Source organism: Lissotriton vulgaris, chromosome 5, assembly GCF_964263255.1.
Source record: "Lissotriton vulgaris chromosome 5, aLisVul1.2, whole genome shotgun sequence".
Classification (NCBI taxonomy): domain Eukaryota; kingdom Metazoa; phylum Chordata; class Amphibia; order Caudata; family Salamandridae; genus Lissotriton; species Lissotriton vulgaris.
Window position 1 is genome coordinate 1,449,300,527 of NC_141693.1, and position 13,495 is coordinate 1,449,314,021.

A 13,495-nucleotide genomic window follows, 5' to 3' on the forward strand; every position below is an offset into this window, starting at 1 on the left:
ATCAATGAGTTTGTGGTGCCGACAGATGCTTGGCCCAGGTACAGTTATGCATTAATTCCTTTTATAATAGTGTCTGATATTCCGGTGTACATTCTGTCAATGTTATCTAATCTTCCTCTTTTCCTGTTCAGAGGAGCAGAACAGAGTGTCATTGCCGTATATAAACTTCTCTGCACTGATTAAATTACCGAATCTGTCCATGTATACTAAAAAAAGCAGACTGCTACTGTTGCTGGTGGTTTTGCAATTTAAGGCCTTCGGGCCATATGAGGTCAATTATACTGATTTCTCGAACTGTCTTCCTAGTTCGTTCTTTTAAGTCAGACAAAAAGCAATCAGTTTATTTATTTGGGAAAGGAAGGTCGAACCTTTTAGATGCCCTTTTTATCGAACCCCCATATCATCGAAAAGAGAAATCGATGGGGTTGGTTCTGTATCCTCCTCCACTGAAACAGTGCAATTGGCTCATTCTGGACCATTTTCAATAGGGAAGCTCTCTTTCTTCATGTGCATCAAAGGTATATACGTCATCATCTGGTTGCCTAGGCTGTAGAATATGTGACGCTGTTGAAGGAACTGGAGTATGCATTTGAAGTGGTACTCCTGAGGGTGTTATCGGAGGAGACGGTTGTGTGCTAGGATATAGATGATGGCGGTGAAGCTGGGGGAGGAAACTATTTTCCTAGAGGTACAGATGTAGCTCTTTGACCAAAGTTAATAGGAAACGCATCATAGGTTGAAATCTGTGTGCCACTGTCGAAATGTTCTTGGCTGTAATCATTCTTGTTCTTGATGTTCTTGAAACGTCTGATAATGTGCTCTGGATGTAGTGGCTTCTATTTGTGTCTTATAGAGATATTGGGAATGACTTCCATTATAACCTTCATCATCCAGGTCCTTGTAGTTTACTTTAAGTTGGGTAAGTCTGCAAACTGAACAAAACATACCTTCATCTTCCAATCTTTCAGAATCAAACCAGTGTTGTGGCAGATTTGGTAACACTTTGCTAGACGATATCTGGTGCAGCCCAGGTTTTTTCTCTGATATCAAAATTGTGTTGCCAAAGGAAACACAATTTTGTGAGTTATTAGAAGATTTTTTGGCTTTGGAAACAAAAGAATGTTTATCGTCAACAGTGGCATCATAGCTGAATTGTCAACGACAAGATTGTAGATGTTGGAATCCTCAACGGTTGTAAAAGCTTCACTGATTTGTGGGGGACTATAATGGTGGAATCGTCGATTTGACAACAGAGTATATTGCAATCGTCATTAAGGTACAGTAGAAGACAGCGTTGTCACCAATGAGATATCAGCCATCTATGTAGAGGATAACACCACTGTCATTTTTGCCTATTTTTAGATGACGATGAAGATGGTCAACAACGCCTTTGTCAACGATAATGTTGTTGATGGGCTTTAAAACTGCAGTCTCGGCGTTGACAAGTCATCGGTGGAAGCCTAAGGAGTTTTGTGCTTAAGTGTCAGTGATGGAGATGCTAACCTTTTGGAGCTTAATTAGACATCTTCCTTTTCTAACATTTAAGGTTTTAGTTGAGAAAAAATAGCATATTCTGCTTTGTTTAACCTAATGGTATAAGGGTATAGACAATAAAAAAACTCTTTATGAGTGTCTTCAGAGTGTAGACCTTTCTTGTAAATGGTTCTATAAGGTCTGAAAAGACATTTTTGTAGATGTGTCAGCCATTATCTGTCTTTTGACGTGAATCCCAGAGAAATAAGAATAAATCTTGATTGAATATCAGATTAAGGTTGAGAGAAAAAGTTATGTACCTGTCACTAAAAGAGCAGCGCTCAGAGCACTCCCTTTACACATGAGGGGAGGTAGAAATCTAAAGCATGGACTTTCAGGGTCCGGTCATGAGGCTGATTATTTCTGATTGCGAATTCTAGGTATTTTAACTGATGTGACAGGACTACTAAACAGTATGTGTTTTAGGCTTGGAGGTACATTAACATATTAATGCTATTGAGAGGTTACTGTGGGACTACCAGCTCGACGACCGGGATGATCAAGCATGGAAATCTACAAAAGATCCAATTCTGGAGAAGTTAATGAAATGGACCTGTACTGCAGACAGGGATGGAATAAGCACGTTCAAAGAATATATAGTCTAGGAGAGGAGTGCAAACTCAGGGTGTACGTGGTCAGTGCAGCCCAAATAATTGTTACAGCATGAAGTATAAAACAATAATTTACATTTAGAGTAACAAATTCCTAGTTTGAGGCTTTGTGGCTGAATACAGTGAATGTTCTCTTAATTATCTCCAATGGGTTTGATTAAGGAAAAGGCTGGATGTTTGTAGTATAAGGGACACCACTGGATGTTTGCTGGTCAAGTAAGTAATGAGGAAGGAAATTCTGATTTACTCTTGCTTAAGGTTTCTACACAAACCTGGGAGTAATCACTGGTTATGTTAAGTATAGCCATAGAGAAGATTAAGCATAGTGTAGTCTGTAGATATAGGGAAACCCTGCTAGGTCCTTCTGATGCTTGTGGAAAACAACTCAACTAAAACCTTGGATGACTGTGCCTGGCACAATGCTGACCGGTTCCCCACAATAACCTAAAGTTACACAGGCTGAGCATTCACATTTAGGCAAGGAGAACATTTCCAAGAGTCAGACACTCTCGTCTTAGAAACTAGATTTTAGATGGTTTTACATGGATATACATCTGAAAGGTAATTCCTTTATACATATATACTTGAGAAGAGATTGAAATCACTATTTCAATAGTGGGTATGGCAGATAATAGAAATACATCTCTTGCATTGTCCTGAAAGAGTTACTTATGGTTCTTGGTCATACACAAAAGCCAGGATTAATGAGATACTGTTAGTGTTAAGTGCAACTTATTGTCTCTACAGTAACTCCATTCTTCTGAGTTCTGAGAGAGGTCATCATCAGGCTCAAGAAATCAAAACAGTCCCTATCATTAACTTGAAAAAGGGGATAATACTATCCCTAGTAGGCCACCATAGCTCAAGAGATCCTTACACTTAAATCCACTCTAGTAAATTATATACACAATAAGCAAACAATAAGGGTAAAAATTATACACAATTTATTATAAAATATACAATTTCAAGTTTCAATTACAGTGCCACAATATAAAATATTAAAAAAAAGGGTTGGTGTCAGCACCCTACCAATGATTCAATGGTGCACACATGATTAACACACAAAATCAGAATTAAAAAAGCAGTTAGCTATTAAAAACAAGTTGTCTTGTCCTCGTCCCGACATTGGATTTATGAGGAGACCTCCCTTTCTTTTTTTCACTTTTTTTCAGCATCATCAGGCTCAACCATCCTCTAGTAGTTTCTGAGAAAAGGAGGTATGAGTAATAGGATGTCAAACATTTGCATATTTTGATATTCTACAATTTTGGTCAGCTTCTAAACAGTCTAATGTCATTGTCCTTCATTTAGCACACGTAAAAGTAAGATTACGATGTAGTTTGTAGTCAAAATTATCACAGGGTGGCAGCTGAGAGTAGGAAGTAGGTTTGAGCATTTTAATGTTATGCTCCTCTGAGAATCATTTGATTGATAAGCCATGGGATGCACCTGCATGCTGTAGAATGGAACATGACCTGATATACTACAAGCAGTATTTCAAGCACCCCCAAACGTACTTGGTACTTTCTGCTTGAGACTCGCAAGAACCCAGACGCACCTGTCTAGAGATGCAAACACTAGCTGCACCTACACCGGTGACAAACGCTTTTCTACTTGGAAATCCCCTGCTTGCAGGACAGGTCGCTCTCCACCTGCCGCACAGCTCCACCCGTTTGCCGCAGCCTTCCCTCCTCGCTGCTACTGCTGAGCGCGAGTTCGATCGTGCTGTTCCCCCTGAAGCGTGTTGACAGTTTTTCTGCTCCTTTCTGGTAAATTCCCTGCGCATTTAGTAGTAGTGTCCTATATTGTTGTACCTGTTGTGCCCTCTCTTCCCTCGCTTCCCACTCATCTCACACCCACTCCCCCCCTTTTTTCTGTATCCCCAGGCCGATTACACTGCTGCTCCCCTGAGGCCCCACCCCCGCCCCCGCCTTCTATTCGCCACCCCGCTCCCACATCCTAGCTTCTCCTCCCTCCCCCCTGCCTTAAATGGCGAGGCGCGTCAAAGGCATGCCCGTCTGCGCCTGGACTGCGCCCGTCCACGCCTGGACTGAACCCAGCGCCAGAACCCCTGGCCCCCGCGAACGCCACGACACCAGAATCCACTAAGATGCCAGCACCCTGCACACACTCAACGCTGGACGAAACTACACCTGCTTCCAGGTAGCCCCGAAGCGGACTCTTCTCCTGCCGCTCCTGCAGCTTAACCTGCGACAGAACCACCAAACCTTCCAAGCACTGGACCCAACCACCTCCGCTGCATACTCCTCAACACCCGCTCCGCACGCATACACGCCGTCGACCTCTGGGATCTGATCGACACCTCCGCCCCAGACGTGGCCTTCCTGACCAAGACCTGGTGGACCGACTCCTGTGCGCCCGACATCGCCGTAGCTATAAGATCACCCGCAGGGATCGCGCCAAGGGAGTCGGAGGAGGAATAGCCATTTTCCACAAGTCCACCCTCAAGGTAGCCACCCACGCAGACGACACCCTCATCACCGCCGAACACCTGCACTTCCAAATCCGCACCGACCTGAACACCACCCTCAGAGGAACATCTACAGGCGACTCCGAGGCCGACCTCGCCAGCACCCACGCACTCGTCTCCATGGACTACATCCTCCTCGGGGACCTGAACTACCACCTCGAGAACAATAACAACGCCAACTCCGCCACCCTGATCGACAACCTCGCCCTCAGACAACTCGTCACCGCACCCACCCACGCCGCCGGCCACACGCTGGACCCAGTCTTCTCCACAGGCTCCCACGTCACCTTCGACCGCAACGCCGTACTCCACTGGACCGACCACCGCTGCATCCATTTCACCTTCAAGAAACCAACCACAAACCACCACACCCAACAGCTACCTCGCCGCTGCTGGAGCAAAGACACAGACGACCAGCTGATCACCACCCTCGCCCAGAACCCACCACTGACCCCACCAACCCAGACGCCGCAGACCGCAACCTCAGACAGTGGATCGACGACTGCGCCAACACCCTCGCCCCGCTCAAGAAACCCTCCAACAGCCACACCAGCAAGAGAGCCACCTGGTTCACCGACGAGCTTCAGACCTCCAAACGCGCATGCCGGAAACTGGAGAAGACATGGCTCCACGAACACACACCGGACAAACACGAAGTCCGCAAGGACGCCATCCGCAGACATCACCATCTCATCAGACTAGCCAAGAGATCCTCCTTCAGAAACCGCTTGGACAACAACGCACACGACAGCAAAGAGCTCTTCAGCATCGTAAAGGATCTCTCCAACCCCAGCTCCAACACCAACGACATCCTGCCTTCACAAGAACTGTGCGACTCACTAGCCATCTTCTTCCACCGCAAGATCGCTGACATCCACGACAGCTTCAACACCACAACCACCCCGACTACGCCAGACACCCCCTCCCCTATGAACACCACCAGAGCCAACCGCCTGACCTCCTGGTCCAACGTCAACGTCGACGAGACACGCAAGATCATGAACTTCATCCACTCAGGATCTCCATCAGACCCGTGACCACACCACGTATTCAACAAAGCAGACACAGCCATCGTACCGAAACTACGGAAGGTCATCAATATCTCCTTCAAAACATCGACATTCCGGGAAAGCTGGAAGCACGCCGAAATCAATGCCCTCCTCAAGAAGCCCAAAGCGGACCCCAAGGACCTCAAAAACGTCCGGCCCATCTCCCTACTCCCGTTCCCGGCAAAGGTCATAGTAAAAATCGTCAACATGCAATTGGCCCGCCACCTGGAAGACAACAACATCTTGGACCCGTACCAGTCCGGATTCAGACGCAACCACAGCACAGAGACAGCCCTCATCGCCGCCACAGACAACATCAGGCGCCAACTAGACAACGACCAAAAATCAGCCCTCATCCTCCTGGACCGGTCAGTCGCCTTCGACACGGTATGCCATCGCACTCTAAAGACACGCCTCCTAGAAGCCGGAATCCAAGAGAAGGTCCTTGACTGGACCACGTCCTTCCTCTCAGCCAGAACCCAGAGAGTACGCCTTATACCCTTCCGACCCAAAGCAACCAACATCATCTGCAGCGTTCCCCAGGGCTCATCCCTCAGCCCGACGCTGTTCAACATCTACATGGCCCCCCTCGCACAAGTGGCCCGCCATCACGACCTCAACATCATCTCCTACGCCGACGAAACCCAGCTCATCCTCTCCCTCACCAAGGACCCACACACCGCCCAAACCAACCACCACGAGGGAATGAAGGCCGTCGCCGACTGGATGAGGAGCAGCCGTCTGCAACTGAACTCGGACAAGACAAAGGTCCTCATCCTCGGACCCATCCCCTCAGGCTGGGACGACGCCTGGTGGCCGACCACGATGGGAACAGCACCAACACCAACCGACCATGCACGCAACCTAGGATTCAGCCTCAACTCCTCCCTCTCCATGTCTAAACAGGTCAACACTGTCTCCTCCTCCTGCTACAACACCCTCCGCATGATCTAAAAGTGGATCCCGACCGAAACAAGAAGAACGGTGACACATGCCCTCGCCAGCAGCAGACTGGACTACGGCAACACACTCTACGGAGGAATCCCAGCCAAACACCTACAACGACTACAACAAATCCAAAACGCCTCTGCCTGACTGATTGTCAATGTCCCCCGCCGCAGCCACATCACCCCCACCTGAGAAACCTACACTGGCTTCCTGTCGAAAGAGGATCACCTTCAAGTGCCTCACCTACATACACAAAGCACTCCACAACTCCGGACCAGCCTACCTGAATAGCAGACTCAGCTTCCCCACCCGCCAGCTCCGCTCCACCAGCCTCACCCTCGCCGCTGTCACCCGCATCCAATGTACGACCTCAGGCGGCCGATCCTTCTCCTACCTCGTCGCCAAGACCTGGAACACCCTCCCTACCCACATACGGCAGACCCAAGACCTACTCACCTTCAGAGGATTCCACAAGACCTGGCTCTTCTAACAGTAGCAGCACCCCCCCTCCCATCAGCGCCCTGAGACCCTCATGGGTAAGTAGCGTGCTTTACAAGTACTCCGATTGATTGATTGATCATTAAACACACCGTGTATCTACTCTAATGCAAAAAGAAAACAAGCACTGACTTGCTGGCAGTTTGCCCCCCACCACCACAAACCCTTGACTGAAAACTAAAATTTTCGAAGCAGTTCTGAATAAAAGGGTACATCGAGACATAAACAACATGCTAAATGGATGGATTTGTAAGTCCTCAAAATGAGGATCTCTGTAGTGAGTATATTTAACATTTACTAAGAAATTAAATAGAAAATGCTTGTTCTAGAACTTTAATGAACCTGGCAGTATGAGATTGTCTTGATGGCTTGGATCCTCTTTCGAGTATCCTCATGGCATCAATATGGGACTGAGATGGCACCAGAAGCGAAGGAGATTCTCAATGCTTTCCAGTTTCCAGGATGCTCAACATACGCTTAAAATAATTTTGTGCTGACTGCTGACCAAGCTGAATTTGAAATACCATTTCTGCTGTGCCCATACTGGGCGGTAACACAAACATTTGTATTGCTTGTGCAGTCAAATCCTTAGGTCTATTGACCTACTATACTCAACTTCTTTGTCATCCATGTGCATTCTGTAAAATTTGGTTACTAAGCATATCTATTATTAATCAAAAGATAGGCAGCAAATGTATAATATTTCCTATATAAACATAGTACAAGGTTCTTGCGAAAGAAATGGAACCATAAAGTGAAAAACACATTTAGAAGTATGAAATTCAATTTACCCTTGCTTCTTCTTATTGTAACAGTAGCAAAGGATGAAGAAAGCCAGTATTACGAGGAAAACGAGCAAAATAATACCTAACAAAAAGGAAAGGATAGAAACATGGTTTAGATGTTGCATACATTAATTCCAAAAGGATAACAGAACACAGTATTAGCACATGGATTAAGCATGAAACAGTACTATAACTAAGCAGTGGGAACTGCATTCATCCAAACAGTGTGAAGCATTTCAGAACACACCAGTAGTATTTTATGCTTGCAGGTATTTAGAATGAATAGCACCCAATGAATTGATAATTTATCAACGTTCCAGGAAAGCAGTATTTCAACTAAAACGGAAATATATTGCTTTATAAATTAAGATCTGTCCATAAACATATCCTGATTAGTTTGTTTTAGGGCAGCATTTCTTCCTTGGACCTAATTAAACTTGCATATTTCTTCCACCCAATACTTCATCACTCCCTGATGGTTTGCATTTCCCTGTTCTTTCCTCCTGTTCTTTCATCATTCTTCTTAAGTCCTTTCCTCTCTAAAAACAGCATGCATATCTTACTTTACCAAAGTCACCAATAAAATGCTTGGTATGACTTGTGTATTTAGTTACTGCTGTTAAATCCCACACTGAAGTATGGTCGATATGGACTGTAGCTGTGGTTAATGCCAATAAGTAATAGGAAAATTATGTTTTTGATAGCTCATAACTTTGGTTTTGTTTGGTGAATCTGCACCACGTCTGAGCTTCTTATTCAGGTAATAAGAGTTTTGTCATGTCATGGCACAGAGGGTTTGTGTGGGTTAGGCCACAGACTTAATGAGTGGTGTTCATGACAGAAAGTTACATTAAGAAAACAGATCCCAATGAGACAGGAGAAGGCCATGATGTAGGAGGCGGTTTGGGGATTTGGTGCAAGGTGTGGTCCATGGGGGTAGAGGGGCAGATGCTGAGAGGGGAGAATGTAGTCAATGTCAATGTTATTTACCCAGATGTCACTGAGCATGATCAAAGATCATGTCCAGGAGGATGTGGGCAAACATAGAAAGTGTGGTCAAATGTTATGTCCTGGGACTAGTGACTGCTGGGCACTGTTGCACATGCAGCAGGTACAAAGTAAGGGTGAAGTGGGACAGAACGCAGTCAAAAGCCACACCTGCACCCAGTATCTGCTGACCACCGCAGCACATCTCAAATTAAAACAATGTCCAAATCCTTATGTAACACATTGTATTGATTCTGCAGCAGAATATTAAAGTAGTAACATGAGAGGATGTCAGGGGGTTTGAAATCCATGCATACTCTTTTTTTATAGTGTGACAGGCACTTGTAGATTCTGGACCCGATTCACAAAGCTAAACTTAGACCTGAAGTTTAACTTTAGACCTAAAGCCTAACTTTAGACCGTAAGCCTAAGTTTAGGCCTAAAGCCTAGGTTTAGACCTAAAGTCTCAGTTTCAGACCTGATTTCTAAGTTTAGACCTGAAGTCTAAGTTTAGACTGCAAGTCTAAAGTTAGACTTAACGTCTAAACTTAGACTGAAGGTCTAAATTCAGACCTCCGGTCTAAAGTTAGATTTCAGTTTACCTTTGAGAATTGGGGCCAATAAATGAATATGTAGCCACTTAAAAGACAGGACTAAATGTTATAATGTCAGATTGTAAGTGATAAAAGAAAACACATAAAAAATTCAGACTTATGGCATATATGGCACATGACTTAGCTTTCTGAGACATTTGTACGAGGAAATGATAATATCTGTATATGGTAGAAACTTCACATTTGGAAAAAAGATTGTTTATCTATCTATCTCTCTATATCTATCTATATGTATATATGTACACACACAGATATATATGTACACACACACACACATATTTATACACACACCCACATGTCGCCAGTAGGTAGTTATAGTTAGAATCTAGTTTCAATAGGAAAAACATCTTTTGATTTTCTAATAACCTTGGTGTCGTTTGACAAATCTTCCTGAAATTCTCCCAAAAAAAGTCTATCCGGGTCAGCTCCTATCCTGAAAATATGAGGGTGATTCATCAAGCGGGGGCTGAGAAAAAAGGGGGGGTCCCAAAACACATTTTTCCCATGTTAATTTCCATAGGAAATTTTGGGACGAGCTACAGCCCGAACTGCTGAACGGAATTAGCCCACATTTGGCAGAAAGTTAGAGCTTGGTTCAGAAAGCAACCTTTTTGTAAATGGTGTAAATCCGTTCAGTAGTTTTTGAGAAATTCAAAAAATAAGAGCGAAAAAATCATTTTGCCATAGGAAATTTTGTGCAAGGCTACAGCCAAAACTACTGAACATAATTACTCCAAATGTGGCAGAAAGGTAGTGCTTGTGTGAGAAATTAGAAAAATAAAAGTTTTGATATATGGGCGGAGCCTAAGTCGTGTGCGCGAGCTTCACTGTGATTGGCTGCCAGCACTCCAAACCAGGAAGTGTTGGCAGCCATCTTGAGGCTCAGTAGAAGCGAGTCTTACGAAAACGGAGAAACAAAAGTATAAAACAAGAGAAGGAGGCAGGGTAGAAAAACCCTGACCTCCAATTTTGTTCAGGGGGTCCTAGAAAGACCCCCAAGGACCACAAAATCATTTAAAAAAAACAAACAAAAAAACCCACCAAAAATTTGAGCTCGGGTCACGGGTTCTCGCGTTTCATAGTAATGAGGCCCTTGAGTGCGCTAGGTTCCGGGGGTATTTCTTTAAAAATAATAGCAGGGGCTCGCAGGGGGAGAGCCTAGCTCTCCCTCTGCGAGCCAGCACACTGGTGTGCGTTTGCGAGCCGACCGCCCGTAGCTCTCTCTGTGCGAGCCGAGCCGACGGGCTGCAGGTGTCCCTCTGCGAGCCTGCCCGACAGCCCACAGGTCTCCCTGTGCTAGCTGGATTGCAGCTGTCAATCTGCGAACCGATATTGGGAATATAAGGCAGCTCTAAAAAGAGACCATTAGTTGGAGCTACATGTAAGTGTGAATGCACAGCTTCAGGTTATTCAGAAAAACTTGATTCCCCTGTTCTGTGAAGTGTACTCCATCACTTCTGTAGATATCAGCCATATCAAAACGTATGTTGTTGTTGTGGATCAACCCAATTCTATGGTCTCTGAGGTATGCAGACACAGCTTTATTGGCATTCTTCCTAGATTTTTCAATCAGAGGACAAAATTGGTTTGACCATTTCCCCTTCTGCCTTTGGCATATATTGGAATATACAAAGAGAGTTTGAGGCAAAAGCAACATCAATTGTCGAAAGGTGTCCTTCCTTACTATTTCCAAACCTACCTCAGTCAATGTGCCTAGGTCATTTCCACCACAGTGCACAATCATGAGGTCAGGGTGTTGGAGATGCAAACAGGTTTTAATCAAAGGCAACCATTGGTGCCACTTCAATCCTCTCTGTCCAAACCATTTAATGTCAACATTTTGTAAACATAAGTCTAAGTCAATACCTCTCGGTTCTGCATACCTCTTGCACCAGAAAACATAGCTATGTCCTACAATCCACACTAGCATTTTGAAGGTATGGCTGGGAGAAATGGATAGATGTCCGTTCGTAGAATAAAAGATATGTTTAAAGATGGGGAACTACTTTTTTTTGCCATACAAAACAATACCTGATTAGGAGATGACAAGCATTGTTTGTTAAAAGTCGGGTGTACATTCGTTTTGTGGAAAAGAATCTTTGTGATTGGTTAAGAAAAAGCAGTTTCACCGTGGAGTACATATCATAAGATAAGATTTGCTCAACTTCATCACACCTGCTACCTGCACTTAGAAGGTACTGTTCGAACTTAAAACAATCGTGAACTTTTAACCTGCATGTGCTGTTAAATGTTTGAGAAAATGTTGCAAAAAATATCGCTAGGTTTAAAAAATATTATGAACTTTTAACCTGCACGTGTTGTAGAATGTTCTTGAAACTGTGCACTTCTGACTTCTATGTGTCCTTGAATATTAAAAAAACTGTTTATATGGAAACAAAATAAAAACCAAGAGTGAAGTTTTGAAACCTAAAAGAATCAAGGAACTATTCTAATTTGTTCATTACATGTATTTATGTGTGGAGCAACACAATTACAGACACAACAGCACCAGGAAGAGGAAGAAGCAGGGAGTGGGGGGAGATGGGCACAATGGCACACATGCACAATTAAGTAAAGCACAACTAAAGACAAAACATGGCCAAAATGAAATACACAAACAAGGAGCACAAGTCACACAACCCGCCAAGATCACACCACTGAACAAGCATAGAAGTAAAAACCACACTGCCTGAAAAGGAGAAGGGTGGAAAAAACTCACATGAAGGGACATCTCACACATAATGCAGCACACACACATATGAAGCAGAGTACATCAACATCTAACACAATGTTGTCCAAACACAAACATTTACACAATCGAACACAGGACACAAAGGCACAAACCCACACTCCGGATGGGGTAGCCATTCACGTATGGCAGGCAGCCAGAGAGTGCGTTACACACACATTGGCATACAAAACAAGACACAACACATTTGGAGACAAGTGAAAATGTGTAAACTTTATAACAAGATGTGTGTTAGTATGGCCAAGAGTAGTGCAACGATATGCAGACAAATGCAGGAGCATGCCTGAATAAGGAACGTAGGAAAACGTCCATGTTCACCTCGGGATAGTCCATCACCAACACACGTTGGTTGCCTGCGCCTCGGACATAATTGGATACCAATGCAGCCATGTCCACTGTTGTTTTGGGAAATGTGACCAGATGTACAACGTGCAATGATGCGGCGGGACAAGTGCAATGTGACACATTGAGTCGTGGTTGCAGGTACCTTGTCACTCATCCATGAACGCGAGTGCAGCTGCGTAAGCCACTATCTCTAATGAGTGATGGGTGGCCACAATATTTGACTTGTCGTCGTCGTAATCCATCAGGTGACCGGAACAGATGTGCTGACTCCAACCAATGTACCTAATGTGCACCAAAGCAGATTCGGGAAGTGGGTCAATTTGGTCCTTGCATACTACGGCACGTGCAATATCCAAGGCCCAGTTCCCAACATGCATGCCAAACAGTGGTGGTAGGCCACTGACAGACATTGAACTTAGGGTGCGACTAACCCTCTGGAACTCAAGTCTGTGCCACATGGTGGTTGGCCTCTGACGGGCACATCAGCTTCCGGTGGCACTAATTCTGTGCAACTCAAGTGCACGCCACGTGGTGGTAGGCCCCCGATGGCCACATGAGCTTCGGGTGGCACTAACTCGCTGCATCTCAAGTCCGCGCCACATGGTAGTAGGCTCCTGATGGCCAGATCAGCTTTGGGTGGCACTAACTCTGCATCTCAAGTCCGCGCCACATGGTAGTAGGCCCAATACAGCTCAGGGTGCGACTAACCTTCAGCGCAACTTTTCAAGGACTCTTTATGATTGAGACCCGTGGAGCGTCCGCCATGCAGTCAGCACCGGCAGTAAAGGATGTGACGCTGTTGATCCATTATATGTGCGTGTTCACATGGCCTGTGACGCATTGCCGGATGGGTGTGGTGTGTGTGGAAATCTTGTAACACAAGAG

General features: G+C 45.0%; 1 protein-coding gene across 9 annotated transcripts in view; it reads right to left on the minus strand.

Moving 5' to 3' along the window:
• Positions 1–13,495, minus strand: part of LOC147712725 (complement decay-accelerating factor-like) — a 795,131-nt gene that overhangs the window by 148,372 nt on the left and 633,264 nt on the right. For 5 of the 9 annotated variants that reach the window (XM_086923379.1, XM_086923375.1, XM_086923380.1 and 2 more), the window contains one exon: positions 7,922–7,997. In XM_086923379.1, the coding sequence (XP_086779505.1) occupies positions 7,922–7,997 (76 nt within the window). Of the gene's footprint in view, positions 1–3,067; positions 3,349–7,921; positions 7,998–13,495 lie in introns of those variants that run through there. The other 4 variants (XM_086923382.1, XM_086923377.1, XM_086923381.1 and 1 more) reach the window with 1 other exon arrangement.